This window comes from Rattus norvegicus, chromosome 1 (assembly GCF_021556685.1).
Source record: "Rattus norvegicus strain SHRSP/BbbUtx chromosome 1, alternate assembly SHRSP_T2T, whole genome shotgun sequence".
NCBI classification, from domain to species: Eukaryota; Metazoa; Chordata; class Mammalia; order Rodentia; family Muridae; genus Rattus; species Rattus norvegicus.
In genome coordinates this window covers 96,625,818-96,640,422 of record NC_141534.1, presented here as the reverse complement: position 1 = coordinate 96,640,422, position 14,605 = coordinate 96,625,818, and the positions used below count along the sequence as shown (strand labels likewise).

Below are 14,605 nucleotides of genomic sequence, written 5' to 3'. Positions count from 1 at the left end.
AAGTTGAGGTGCAATGTCAGCTCGCTATGAACTCTGGGAAACGTAGTCCACAGTCACATCAGCCATTGACAAAGATGGTGTCCTCTCACCTTGGTGTCTGGGGCTCAGTGTATTTTTGAGACGCCGCCCGTGAAGTATCAAAGAGGAAGCCCCCACTCCAAACATCCCACCAGGCATGAGCTTATTTGGATCCAAGTGGCAACAATCTACTCTAAGAAACCCCAAATCAGAAGAAAAGGCGGCCAGGTTTGAGCGTGGGAAGATAAGAGACCCGCAATGCCTTGTGGGAAGTGTAGTCCGAAGTCGGAAAAACAGTATTGCTGATAATAGACAACAGCCTTGCTGGGCTTTAGTGAACAAGCCCGGAGGTGTCGCGGAGACTTCTGGGAGTGCTCTCTCGCTCCCTGAGTGCGCAGACGCAGGGCAGCGAGTGGACATTTTGGTCTTTGTCCGCGGGTCAGCACGGCGGTCGGGTCCACGTGGCGCCAAAGTAGGAGGTGGGATCTGGACGTCCTGGGTCGGTGGGGCCGGGGAGGTTGGAGGGGAGTGTTTACGATCCTTGGTGGTGTAGCGCGGGGGGTCAAGGAGTGAGCTGAAGAGCATCGGGCCTTGGTGAGGGGAGGAGGTGGGGGCCTCTAAGGAACGCTTGAGCATTTGAGACCGAATTTGACTGCAAAGTTTGACCCACTATTTGGAATTATTGAGTGGATGGGGAGCTGGGTGGAGGATTGTGGGTGGCTGGGTGGAGGATTGTGTGAGGCAGTCTGGAGACCCATGTTAAAATATCACGTCTGCGCCGTAGTTCCCGTGTCCAAAGTGCTGATAATTACAACGGGGCCATCTTCCCGAAGAGCATCCGTTTTATTTGAATACTTGAAAGGTGGGGCGAAGCTAAGGAGTAAATAATTTTAAAACTGTATTTATTGATGGTGAGTTTTATTTGCCAGGCAGTTGGATTTTGTGATACGATGCAGTAAGCCTTAATAGACATGTTTAGATTTTAAAAGACGATCTTTATACTAAAACGTGGTTGCTTATGAGTGGAAGTAGAATACAGGTTACTCTGACATGCTTAGTTAAAAAAACATTTGGTTTGGAATTGTTGGTCTCGGGGGTGCCAGTCTTAGACTCTATTTCTGATTTTTGAGGTACTTTAATAGAGCTGTTAGGCAAATTCGGGTTTCATTTTGAATAGCGTCATTTCACTGAAAACCCATGATTAAGGAATCTAATTTAGATTTAGGTTAATCACAATTCCTCATTTAAAATAATTTTATTTACATTTATTTGTGTGAGCATGCTTGGCACAACGCACACAATAAGGCCTTTGGAATCTGTTCTGTCTTCCACCCTGTGGGTTTTGGGGCGAGTTCAGGTTGTCAGCCTTGGAAGCAAGTACCTTTGCACCCTGAGCTATCTTGCTGGCTCATGTTCCTCGTTTTTTGAAGAAAATGTAGTGACTACTGTGCTAAATCATAGATGGCATAACTCCTTCATGAGTCTGTGTGAATTGTGTGGCGTATGTAAAACATTACTTCTCCCTGCTGTTGCAGTCATTAAAGATATGGTCAGCTTTGTCCTTCTTTTAATGGGAAAAGTTAAGCAATCCAGTATCTAATTAAGATTTGCAAATCAGTAGCCTTCAAATTTATGAATAGGTGCCACTGGTTGATTGTAAAAAAAAAATCGTAAAAACAAAACTAGTATTTTAAGTGTTTTTTTTTTTTTTTTTCCGGAGCTGGGGACCGAACCCAGGGCCTTGCGCTTGCTAGGCAAGCGCGCTACCACTGAGCCAAATCCCCAACCCCAAAACTAGTATTTTAAATAGCACTGAAGTTGGACACGCACACACGCACACACACGCGCACACACACACACACACACACACTCCTTTAATCCCAGCATTTGGGAGCTGAGGCTGTCTTGAAAAACGGAAACAAAACAAAGAAAGACACCCCCCCCCCAAAAAAAAAAAAAAAAAACCAACCAGGAAGTAGAATGAGAGTTTGTTGTTTAAAAGTGCTGTGTATTGGCTCTCCACTAAGCTGTATCCCTAGCCCACAGTTCCGGAAATTAATGTTACAAATGTGTATTTGAGTTAAACAGTATAGGCAGAAGTTTGCTTATGACAGCAAAGTTTAGCCTAGAAAAATATTAGAAACAGTTCATGCTCATCCATTTAGAGGATGGTTTAGTTGATCCATGATAGTAAACTTATCCAGTAAAACGCACAGTTGTGCAAAAGATTGAGGAAGGAGCTTTATGTAGACACTGAAAGGATTCAGACTTATTAGAACGAGGTTCAGAATATAGACTTGTCAGGAATAAGCTATCTTTGTATTCTATTGGGAGTGGAACCCCTCAAAAGATACTTAAACTTTTCAAAATAACTACTACTGTGGGAGTGGGAATACTAGAACAGGCCAAAGGCCAGTAACTCTATTTACATCATAACGTAGACATAGGAGGGTAGTATATATTGTAAAGTCAGTGTCTTAATTATTTATGTTTGAGCCTGTGGAAGTTTGGGCACTAGCAGTGTCTTGAAACCTCAAAACCCTCCTGTAGTGGCACACCTCCTCTAACAAGACCATACCCTGTAAATGGTAAATTCCTCCCATTTACTTCTACCAACAGGGGACCAGTTACTCAAATACGTGAGCCCATGAAGGCTATTCTCAGTCCACCAATTACAGGATGCTCTAGTCAGCTATGCTGCCGGTTTTGTACTACTCCATTACACTTAGCTGCCGAGTGTGGATTCACCATATTTTCACTTGCACTAGTTTATCTTGTTCTGAGATCAGCTGACTCTCTGATCCTAGTTACCCTGTATGGCTTTCCTTTGCACACAGATTGGCCTTGAACTTGTTGCAATCCTTGCACCTCTGCCTCCTGGGTGCTTAGATTACAGGTTGTGCCACCAGGCTCAGCCGTCTTCGCCCGTTTCCTGGGCTGTTTTCTTAAAAGGAAGCATAACTGGTTCACCATGTCAGCTGATGCAGGTATAGAGGCGGAGCCCCACAGTCCCCTGCAGCAGCCTGAGGAGTTCCTTAACGGTTTAGGAGCCATGACTCAACTTAAAAATATTCTGCTGTCTTTGAGATTGTATTTTAATTACATCTCTCCCTTCCCTTTCATGTGTGCTCTCTTGAGTGACAGACGCACCTGCATATGGCAGTCAGGACAACTAGAAGGGGCGGGTTCTCAGTGTTCCAGTACTCACCTCTACCAGAGGAGCCATCTTGCCTTGGAGTTTATTAAACATTTTAGGGGCAGGGTATTATTTGATGACTTTGAGCTGGGTGCGTAGTAGCTGGGGCTGATCTGTCTCTACCCCCAGAGCTGCAGAATTACAGGGGTGATTGAACCAGATCTTCCTGAACGCTAGGCAAGCAGTCTTCTGGCTGAGGCACACGTCCTCATCCTCAAGGCACACGGATTTAAAGCCATAAGGGTTAAGGAGGACTGAGGGCACACAGGAAGGAGGCACATCCCAAAGCACGTGCGTGCGTGGGCTTGTCAGAGAAGAGTGACACTACTGTCCCTGCAGGAGTCACGTGGACTACCTCAGAATTGGGGCTAGTGTCTTCAGAGGGCCGCTGAGGAACATCACAGGGTATTGAGGTGTACCTGGTGGGGTTACAGACGATAAAATAAAATCCCCTCACAGGGCCACAGGAACTTAGGATAGCTTCTCCGTAAACAAGTTAACAGTCTGATTTAAGATTCCCAGGGAATGTTATGTATATTCAGGCCTTAAGGTCGGCTCCTTGTTATTAGCATAGAACTATGGGTGGGGGGGTCTGGATAGCTGGTTCACTTCAGTAAAGTGCCTGCCATGCTGGCATGAGGGCCTTCTTCAGATCTCCAGCATTCAGGTAATGATCATGGCGTGCTGACACTCTCAGGCTCTTCCTGCTTCGGACCATGAGTAGCTAGGATTATAGACTTAGCTTTTCTCTTTCTCACTGTCTTCTTTCTTTCTCTTTCTTTCTTTCTTTTTTTTTTTTCCATATAAATTGTAGGATTGGCTTGTCGGGTTTTGTGGGAGGGAGAATGTTCCCCTAATGCTTTCTATTGCAATGGTATTAAATTTATAAAATGATTTAGAGGAAAGCAGCATTTTTATAATGTCAGCAACATCTGTCCATGAGCACATGCTTTGTTTAGATAGTATTTGGAGCCTTAAAAGCTTACATCAAAAAACCCTAACATTATTGTGAGTGCAGGGTGCATAGGTGGGCGCCAAGGTGCGCGGGTGCATGTGTGAGGAGTGTCAGAAGACAGCTCTGTAAGATTGGGCCTCCCCTTACATTCTGACCGCACGTTGTCAGGCTTGCACAGCGGGCCATCTCAGCAGCTCTCAGTGCTTTCATAGAGGTTTTATTCTATTATTGTTATTGTTGTTATTTGAGACAGTCTCAATAAATATATCCCAGGCAACTCTGAACTTATCCTCTTCCTGCTTCAGGCTCTAGATCATACAGGTTTTAAGTATTCAACAAACATCTTGCAATATTTATCTCATTTTTCCTTCTGAGTGCTACAGTGAATGTAGTTATAGTTATTAGAATGTATGAAGCTTTTCAGTTTTTTACTTTTTTAGCATAGATTACTGTGTCATAATATTGATATGGGGACACCCTTGTGTTTATTTAGAATTTAATATAAATAGCTCCTATATGCCATTGATGGTGGTGATGATGGTGATGATGGTGGTGATGGTGATGGTAGTGGTGGTGATGATGGTGGTGGTGATGATGGTGGTGGTGATGATGATGGTGATGATGGTAGTGGTGATGATGGTGGTGGTGATGGTAGTGGTGGTGATGATGGTGGTGATGGTGGTGATAATGATGATGGTAGTGGTGGTGGTGATGATGGTAGTGATGGTGGTGGTGATGGTGATGATGGTAGTGGTGATGGTGGTGGTGATGGTGGTGGTGGTGATGATGATGGTGGTGGTGATGATGGTGGTGATGGTGGTGATAATGATGATGGTAGTGGTGGTGGTGATGATGGTGGTGATGATGGTGGTGGTGGTGGTGATGATGGTGGTGGTGGTGATGGTGATGGTAGTGGTGGTGATGATGGTGATGGTGGTGGTGGTGATGATGGTGGTGGTGATGATGATGGTAGTGATGGTGGTGGTGATGATGGTAGTGATGGTGGTGGTGATGATGGTAGTGATGGTGGTGATGATGGTGGTGGTGGTGGTGATGGTGGTGGTGATGATGGTGGTGATGATGGTGGTGGTGATGATGGTGGTGATGGTGGTGATGATGATGATGGTAGTGGTGGTGGTGATGATGGTGATGATGGTAGGGATTGACTGTATAGAGCCGCTAGGCCACACACTATTATTGAGCCACATCAGTAGCCACCTGTGCTTTTATATTAGGCAAGATACAGGCTTTTCTTGTCCTGTGTGGATTATGATGTGTGTCGTAGTTACATTTCTATTGCTTCGAAGAGATGCCATGACCAAGGCAGCTCACTAAAGAAGGATTTACTTGGAGGCTTGCTTATAGTTTCACAGTGTGAGTCTATGACCATCATGGTGGGGAGTGTGTCCACAGGCAGGCCCGGTGCTGGAGCTGAAGCTCAGAGCTATATCTTATTCACAAGATGTAGGCAGAGAGAGAGAGAGAGATGCGTGTATACACACACACACACACACACACACACACACACACACACTGGGCCTCAGTCCACCCCCAGTGACACACCTCCTCCAGCATTTGCAAGAGCAACAATTGCTCTCAACTGCTGAGCTGTCACTTCAGTCCTCTAGTATGTGTTCTGCTGTTCTGTGTGTGATTGTGCAATTGTGTGCACCACAGCATGCATATGGAGGTCAGGGGACAATTTGATGGAGCTGGTTCTCTCCCACTACAGTGTGGGTCCATGGGAACAAACTCAGGTCATCAGGTTTGGCTGCAGGTCCCTTTACCCACTGACCCATCTCACCAGCCTGCATCCTTTCTTGGTTATTTCATGTCATTTTGAGTTTTAGTTTATTCAATGACAGCATGTTACATGATTGTGAAAAATGTCATAGAAGCCAGAGAATCAGGAGTTCAAGTCCAGCCCATGAGACACTTTGTCAACAGATCCCAAATATAACTCTTTTAAAAAGAGCACAGTCACAAGCTATTATGTGTTGAGCTCACTGATTGATCAGTTGACAAATAGGCCCTTTCAAGCTAGATACAGTGTTGGGCACCTGGATTGGGAAGGCAAGGGCAGAGGGACCCAGAGGTCAGGGTCAGCCCCAGCTACATAGCACGACTGAGGTCAAGCCTGGCTACTAAGGATCTGCTTCCTCTCCCCTTCCAAAAAATGCTGGTTGTGATGACACATCCTATATGCCAGAATGTGAGGCAAAGGCAAGAGTATCCTTGTAACTTGAAGACCACTGTGGTCTACACAGAGAGTCCTGCATCAGTCATAACTACATAGCCAAGACCGTGTCTCAGAATAAAAAATAAAAAGCGAAAAATATAGTTTTTGTTCTTTGAGTATTTTCTTTAATCAGTTTTATATCCACCCCCATTTTTATTATTTTGAGAATTTTTTTGTTAGAACAACTCAGCAAAATATTTATTGTTGGACATTGTTTCACACATACATCAAACTGACCAAAAAAACCCAAAACAAAACAGCAATTTCATAGACAAAAAAAGGAAAAAAAATCTTTTTTTTTTGTTTTTTTTTTTTTTTTGTTTTTTTTTTTGTTTTTCCCCAGAGCTGAGGACCGAACCCAGGACCTTGTGCTTTCTAGGCAAGCGCTCTACCACTGAGCTAAATCCCCAACCCAAAAAAAATCTTTTTATCTTTGACCTTTTTAACCATCTCATACAAACCAACTAATAGTACAGCTAGGTACATACCCAAAAAAGTTACTGGAATAAGATTGTTTTTTGTTGTTTTTGTTTTTGTTTTTGTTTTACAAGGTTTTTCTCCTCCTTTGAGAGTATAATGAACATGGTCACACCACAAGTAAAGTCTGAAGTAGGACAGAAAACTCTCTGAAGGCTGGTTTGGTCACCCATTATCATTAAAAATGGCTGACGGGGGAGGGGGGGGTTGGGGATTTAGCTCAGTGGTAGAGCGCTTGCCTAGCAAGCACAAGGCCCTGGGTTCGGTCCCCAGCTCCGAAAAAAAGAAAAAGAAAAAAAAAGTGGCTGACCCCTAACTATATGTACAAAAACAAAATGTAAATACAAAATACAAACACATTCTCCCTTTTAAAGTATTTTTAAGAAAAAAAAGGAAGGAAAAACCTGGGAAGTTCTGGTTCTTTTCTCCTCCCATGTTGCCAATTCATGTGGTTTTGGTGGGGTGGTGGGGAGCGCACGTCATCTGTGGGTGGGCGGGGCCTGCTGTGGGTGGGCGGGGCCTGCTTCTCTACTGGAAGGCGATCATGTTTAAATTATGAGACGGGAAGTGGAGGGTGAGTGGGTCCCGGTGCGTAGGGTTAGCTTTTCCTTTTGCTGTCTGGTCATCCTCATCAGCCTTCTGCTCCTTGTTGTCAATATCATCGTTCTCATCATCTCAGCTACCTGCTTGCCTGTAAGAGCCTCAGCTTCCTCACCTTCATCTCCGTCCTCTTCCTCACCATCACCTTCTTCCTCTTTCTCCTCCTCCTCCCCACCTTCTTCCTCTTCTTCATCTACCTCACTGTCAGCCTCCTGCTCCCCATTTTCCTCATTTTGAGCGTTCCCATGGGCAGGCGCGTCTCTTCCACTCTCTCCTCCTCCACAGCTTACTTCTTCTCCTTCAAGTCCTTGGTGATCTCGGAGCTGCTGTCCACTGCCGCGTCTGACATGGTGGCGCAGGCTGGTGGTCCGATGCTGTGAATAAGGAGTTAGTCAAGTTTTGAGGACTTTGGTGAGAAAGCTGCCGGAGTCCGCGTTGGAGGAGGTGGTGGGCGGCAAAGGTAGCTGCAGTGAGCGCGGAGCACGACCCAGGAACAATGCAAAGATGGCTTTTCAGAGCAGCCAGTTTGAGATTTTTTTTTTTTTTAACTCCACTGCTGTATTTCCTTGGTATATACTATGGTTTTGTTATTAAACTTCTACCAGCAAATGGCAAGTGCCAGGTAAAATCCATTTTGAATAAAAAGATCCTGTTCTTGAGCACTTATAATATAATCTATGTCATCTGCCTTTTATCATCAGTTCAGTTCTCTCCCCTGCCCCCAACACACACACAGGGTTTCTCTGTGGAGCTGGCTGGCCTTGAACTCCACTTACCTGTGTCCCCCACCGTGCTGGGGCTAAAGGTGTGCATCATGGCTCAACTCTAGTCCTTACCCTCTCCATTGCCTGTTTTGGAAACAGTTTCATATAGCCCTGCTGACTTGGAAGTCTAATCTGACACACACATGCACATATATGTATATATGTATGTATACATATATATGTAAAGGCACTTGTCACCAAGCTTAAGAACACAAGTTGTTAAATGTATATACATACACACATACATACATTCCTCATAGTGGGATGGAGATATATATGTATATATGTATATATATATGAATGATATGCTGTATAATACATATATTTGGAATTAAAGTGTAATTGCATAATTCTCCCTTTCCTTGAGCCCTTTCATTTCCTCTCCTCTGCTCCTTTCAGATTCATGGCCTCTCTTAAAATGTATATATGTATGTGCTCAGTTCATTTAGTATTACGGGTATGTATATGATTTCAGGCATGACTAATTGGAACTGGATAACCAATGAGAGGGCTTATCTCTGAGGAAGCCTGTTCTTTCTCTTCTCAGCATTCCTTAGTTGCTGCTGATAGTTCTTTGTTTCTGTGTGGGGCCTGAAGATGTCTCCCTTTGATGTTGTGTCTGTTGGTGTTGGACCTGCTCATGTCCTGTTTAGGCAGCCCTGTTGTTGAGTATCAAAGGCAAAGCTTCCCTGTCAGTTCGAGAAGACACAGTCTCCTCTAGTTCTTACTGTCTTTCCACCCCGTCTTCTCTGACATTCCCGAAGCCTTAGGTGCATGTGCTGTGCCTGTCAGGGCTGGGCACCCCAGTCAGTTGTGCTCTGCATTTTGACCAGATGTGCTTTCCTGTCATGGCCTCCATCTATTGTAAAGAGAAGCTTTTTCGATGAGGGGTGAGAGCCACAATTAACTGGATATAAGGATATATACACGTATTTAAGGTGTAGTTAGAAATTGGGCTGGTTTAGTAAGGTGGCAGTGGTATGGATTCCTTTTAGGTCCATAACCTCACTAGCCCCAGGTAGTGGCCTAGGTTTCCCGGACCAGACATGATTTCCCTCCTGTTGCGCATGCCTTAAGTGCAATTAGACAGCTGATGGTCACCACCAAGGTATGCGTGCGCCCTCAGAGCTCGCATGTGCTGCTGCTATGCTTCATAGGTGTCATGCTGGTTGCTTCCCTCTCTAGGAAACTTGTACAACACATTCTTTTCTTTTTTTTTTTTTTTTTTTTAGATTTATTTATTTATTATATATAAGTACACTGTAGCTGTCTTCAGATACACCAGAAGAGGGCATCAGATCTCTTTACAGATGGTTGTGAGCCACCATGTGGTTGCTGGGAATTGAACTCATGACCTCTGGAAGAGCGGTCGGACGCTCTTAACCGCTGAGCCATCTCTCCAGCCCACAACACATTCTAATACTATGAAAGCGAGTCCTCAGGTAGCAGGGAATATTTAAGTAATATTAATGGTAGTGTTTGTTGAGTGCTTACTGTATTTCAGCCATGTTCCTTTAAATGGTTCTTCGTGATCTGTTGTAGAAGCGGCTGAGGAATGCCAAGCACATAGAGCAACGCCGACACTGGGACAGCAGTTTATCCACCAAGGAGAGTGGAAGGCAAGAATTGGAACACTGCTTCCTGTGCTCACAGACTTCATTTCTTTTCTTTCGGAACAGACATCAAGTTTTAAAAGGCGAAACATTTTTTAAAGCTTAAAGCTTTGCGCTTGAAACATAATTTAGATTTAAACAGAGAGTTGTATGGGATGAATCCTCTGCTACATATGGTTTGGGAATCCTCTATGACGACCTCCTGCTGGTAGGAGCCTCTTATAAGAGAGCAGCGTGGAGATGCCTGCACTTTGTTAGTGGACTGCACAGACCAGAGGAAAGCCTCTGAGTTTCCTGAAGGCCGGAAGCATTTACCTAAGGGAAGCATTTGCCTAAGTGTCCTCCGCCCTGGACAGAGAAGTCATGCTGAGAGGAAGCCCTGTGTCTCTAAGAAATATTGAAAAGCCTTTAGCTAGATGACGGCTTTCTCAGCCTTGCTGGAGGAAAACAAGTGAACTTTGCAAAAACACCATTGACTATTAGTAAAACTTACCCTTGGAAGAAAGGTTTATACCAATAAAGTTCTCTTAAACTTTCTCCCCTGCTCCGCATTTGAATGAATAGTCAGACCCAGAGAGAAGCCTTAGAACTGTAAGAAATGTGGAGACATCCTCAGTCAGGAGCAAACCCTCCTTCATCCAAACTTTCGTATTGGAGATAAACGCTGTGAATGTGATAAAGCTTCTATTCAGATGTCACACCTCAGTCAGCAGAGGATTTTAAGTGGGGGAAGCCCCTTTGCCTGTAAGGTATGTGGAAAACTCTTTAGCCACAAGTCGAATCTTACAGAGCACGAGCATTTTCATAATAGAGAGAAGCCTTTTGAATGTAACGAGTGTGGGAAAGCCTTTAGCCAGAAGCAGTATGTCATTAAGCATCAGAACACTCACACCGGAGAGAAGCTCTTCGAGTGTAATGATTGTGGGAAATCCTTTAGCCAGAAGGAAAACTTGCTTACCCATCAGAAGATTCACACTGGAGAGAAGCCTTTTGAGTGCAAAGACTGTGGGAAAGCTTTCATTCAGAAGTCAAACCTCATCAGACATCAGAGAACTCACACGGGAGAGAAGCCCTTCATATGTAAGGAGTGTGGGAAAACCTTTAGCGGCAAATCAAATCTTACTGAGCACGAGAAGATTCATATTGGTGAGAAACCCTTTAAGTGTAGTGAGTGTGGAACAGCGTTCGGCCAGAAGAAGTACCTGATAAAGCATCAGAACATCCACACCGGAGAGAAACCGTATGAGTGCAATGAGTGCGGAAAGGCCTTCTCTCAGCGAACGTCACTCATTGTGCACGTGAGAATTCATTCAGGCGATAAGCCGTACGAATGCAATGTATGTGGGAAAGCCTTCTCTCAGAGTTCATCTCTAACCGTGCATGTGAGGAGCCACACGGGTGAGAAACCCTATGGCTGCAATGAATGTGGGAAGGCCTTTTCTCAGTTCTCAACCCTGGCCCTGCATCTGAGAATCCACACAGGTAAGAAGCCTTATCAGTGCAGTGAGTGTGGGAAGGCCTTCAGCCAGAAGTCCCATCACATCAGACACCAGAAAATCCATACTCACTAAACGCTCTGTGAATGTCTTCAGTACGGGGAAGTGTTCGTTAGCAGTCTACACCTCATGGTACATCATTTGGTCATTCTGAGGCTGAGCACCATAAATTAGCCAAACATTTAATGTACGATGCTGTGAACACCGGAGAACTCCTACTGAAGGGAAAGAAGTGTGTGTGATCAAAAGCCTGCACTCGGCAAAGCAGCAGAAAAGAAAAGCAGTGCTGAACCGTGAACACGGTCGTCTACAATGGAGACTGGCAAACAGGTCCTGCTGACGGCTGTCAGCGTAGATCTGCAGGTCTTCACAGTTAGTGAGGACAGACATTAGAGAATGCTAACTACATTTACCAGGACTTAGAATATGAAAATAATTGCTTCAGCTGAACACCAAGACTATGTTTGGAGGTAAATTATTCTCTGAGGAGCAAACCTGCACACCACAAACTATAACCTGATAGTAAAAGTAAAATATATGGATATTGAAAGTAGAAATATAGAAATGCTGTACATCATACAAGGTTGACTTTGGAGAGGGAAAACATTCCTTGTAACATTTGAAAATACTTGGGAAGTCTCATGAGTATTTATGCTCCGGAGGTGAGGCACCAGGAAATTTACCATGACTTTAGTTTAGAGCAGCCCAGTGTTAGCACTCAACTGCCGGTTTGGCCTGGATGAGGAAGCACTCGGGACTCCTTCGCAGACATTGGCAGGTGCAGGAGATGGGGTGTGAGTGACTGGAGGGACGGAAAGTGCTGTGGGGAGACTCAGTTTACAGGAGGATGCATACAGTACAGTGACTCCCAAGTTAAATCTCCTCCTCTGAGCTCCTGTCACGGCATATATGCACATGTATGTAAATGAGATGCATCAGAAGGATGCGGACCAACTGCTGAGAGTGAGGAAGGGAAGCGGGAGGGGGAGGGCAGGCTTCAGCTTTCATACAAGCATTCATTCTCTTAAAGACGCAGGTAAATATATGAAGATATTGGCTAATTTTCAGTTGTGTTATATGAATATCATGTCTTATTTTTTGTACTTTTCTGTATTTTTCAAAATAAGAATGGAGGTAATGGTGGGAACTCTGCACCTGTAGAGCTGTTATAGTTGTTTAATTCCCAATCAAATACTGAGCTTTTATAGAGATATTTCTAAAACTTTAACATGACAGTGAGTGGATGGACTTGGCACTCTGTGTAATGAAATTATCTATTTTATTAAAGTTTAAAATGACAGCATATTCTTAAATCTTTCAACTTTATTTTATACTATGTTGCATATGGTCTCGTTCTTATAGTTCTAATATTTTGCAAGATCGTGTAAATGTAGGAACTTTAAAGAGCTTAAAGTTCAGTTGCATGGGGATCAGTTGACATGCAGTGTTTCACTCTTCCCCCGTTTTTTACAGACGCTGTTTCCTTTTCCCAAGGCAGGCCTTCCTGAAGATTTTTAAAATTAGTATTTCATTATGATGTGATTTGTTATAGAATATTAAGTTGTGTGTGTGTGTGTGTGTGTGTGTGTGATTACATGCAGATGTGTGTATTATGGAAGCCAGAACACAACCTCATATAGTGTTGCTTGGGCTCTGCACATCTCACCGACCTGGAACTATGCCTGACTGACAGCAGGCCCTAGGGGTCTTCCTGTCTCAGCCTCCTCAGCCAGGCATAGCTGTTGGAGCTTTTTACATTTTGTGGTGGGAGTTGGTGTGGTGGGTGTCAGGTGAGGGGGACGTCTTGAGTTCAGTTCTCCGCGTCTACCTGCAGTGAGTGTAGTACCGGGGAAGTGAGTGTAGTACTGAGAAAGTGAGTGTAGTACCCAGGAAGTGAGTGTAGTACTGTGGAAGTGAGTGTAGTACTGTGGAAGTGAGTGTAGTACTGAGGAAGTGAGTGTAGTACTGAGGAAGTGAGTGTAGTACCCAGGAAGTGAGTGTAGTACCCAGGAAGTGAGTGTAGTACCCAGGAAGTGAGTGTAGTACCCAGGAAGTGAGTGTAGTACCCAGGAAGTGAGTGTAGTACTGAGGAAGTGAGTGTAGTACTGAGGAAGTGAGTGTAGTACTGAGGAAGTGAGTGTAGTACTGAGGAAGTGAGTGTAGTACTGAGGAAGTGAGTGTAGTACCGAGGAAGTGAGTGTAGTACTGAGGAACTGCGGCAGAGTCCCTGACCAGCACACGAGGTCTTAGGTGGAGCTGACCTTGTCAGAGGACAACTTGTGCGGATTGGTTCTACTCCACCACGGGAGATCCTAGAGATCCAATTTAAGCCACCAAGACTCGTGGCAAAGGCCTTTACCTGCTGAGCTACCTCACTTGTCTGGTTTCTAAATAATTTTATCAACAAAACTAAGAATCCAAAAGGAATCATTGCCCTGGTAAGAACTTTGAGGCTCTCGTCTGAGATTAAGTTGAAACTAGAGGCCGGGAAGAGGTTCAGGCAAGCATATTGTAAAAAAGGTGGTCCATTGTGCTGTGTGAGTGCGTGAGGAAGAAGCGGGTGTCTCCAGTGTTAAAGAGGCTGGAGATTTATAGTTTGCAGAGAAACCAAGAGGACAAAAATGTGTAATCATAGCTGTATGATTACACTGTCGAAGAGCTGAAAAGTGTGTTCAAGGCCATCGTGGTCTACATAGCAAGTTCCAGGATACCAGTGCTACTTAGATGGACTCAGAAGATGAGTGCCCAGTGTCACCTTTTCTGTCTCCGGTACCTCAATCCAAAGGCCTGGTTGAGTATGTAAGTCTTTTTTTTTTTTTTTTTTTTGGTTCTTTTTTTCGGAGCTGGGGACCGAACCCAGGGCCTTGTGCTTCCTAGGTAAGCGCTCTACCACTGAGCTAAATCCCCAGCCCCGAGTATGTAAGTCTTAAGCAGTGTTTGGCTGTATATTACACAGTCACTGTTCAGGAAACATTTGCAGCTGTTGAAAAAGTGAATTCAAGATGGGAAGGCTCTGGCCTAGTTAAGGCTCCTGAAGAGGACCCGAATCAGGCAAATCAACATTGTAATGAAAGATGAATTTTAAAACCTTCAGGAAGGCCCAGAAGGTCTGAGGCACTGACCCCACCAAGACTTGGCAAAAGAAAGTGTCTGTTAAAATGGAAGGATGAAACACTGCATATCAGCTGATCAGCACGCGACTAAATGTTAATGCGGCCTCCAATGCCCTCTTCTGGTGTCTATACCC

General features: G+C 44.5%; 2 protein-coding genes and 1 pseudogene across 3 annotated transcripts; 1 reads left to right on the top strand and 2 right to left on the bottom strand.

The window, feature by feature from the left end:
* Positions 1-406: 406 nt before the first annotated feature.
* Zfp146 (zinc finger protein 146) lies at positions 407-12,663 on the top strand. 2 transcript variants are annotated; one of them, NM_001420070.1, is given in 2 exon segments: positions 407-490; positions 9,792-12,663. In NM_001420070.1, a coding segment is annotated over 1 exon segment (879 nt). In that variant the 5' UTR covers positions 407-490; positions 9,792-10,554; the 3' UTR covers positions 11,434-12,663.
* On the bottom strand, positions 969-7,266 carry LOC148007319 (uncharacterized). The gene is made up of 2 exons (XM_087606978.1): positions 7,159-7,266; positions 969-6,752 (listed from the first exon to the last, which is right to left on the bottom strand). The coding sequence occupies exon 2, from the start codon at positions 5,375-5,377 to the stop codon at positions 4,682-4,684; it is 696 nt and encodes a 231-aa protein (XP_087463104.1). The 5' UTR covers positions 5,378-6,752; positions 7,159-7,266; the 3' UTR covers positions 969-4,681.
* On the bottom strand, positions 7,414-7,834 carry Ptma-ps5 (prothymosin alpha, pseudogene 5; annotated as a pseudogene).
* Positions 12,664-14,605: the final 1,942 nt, after the last annotated feature.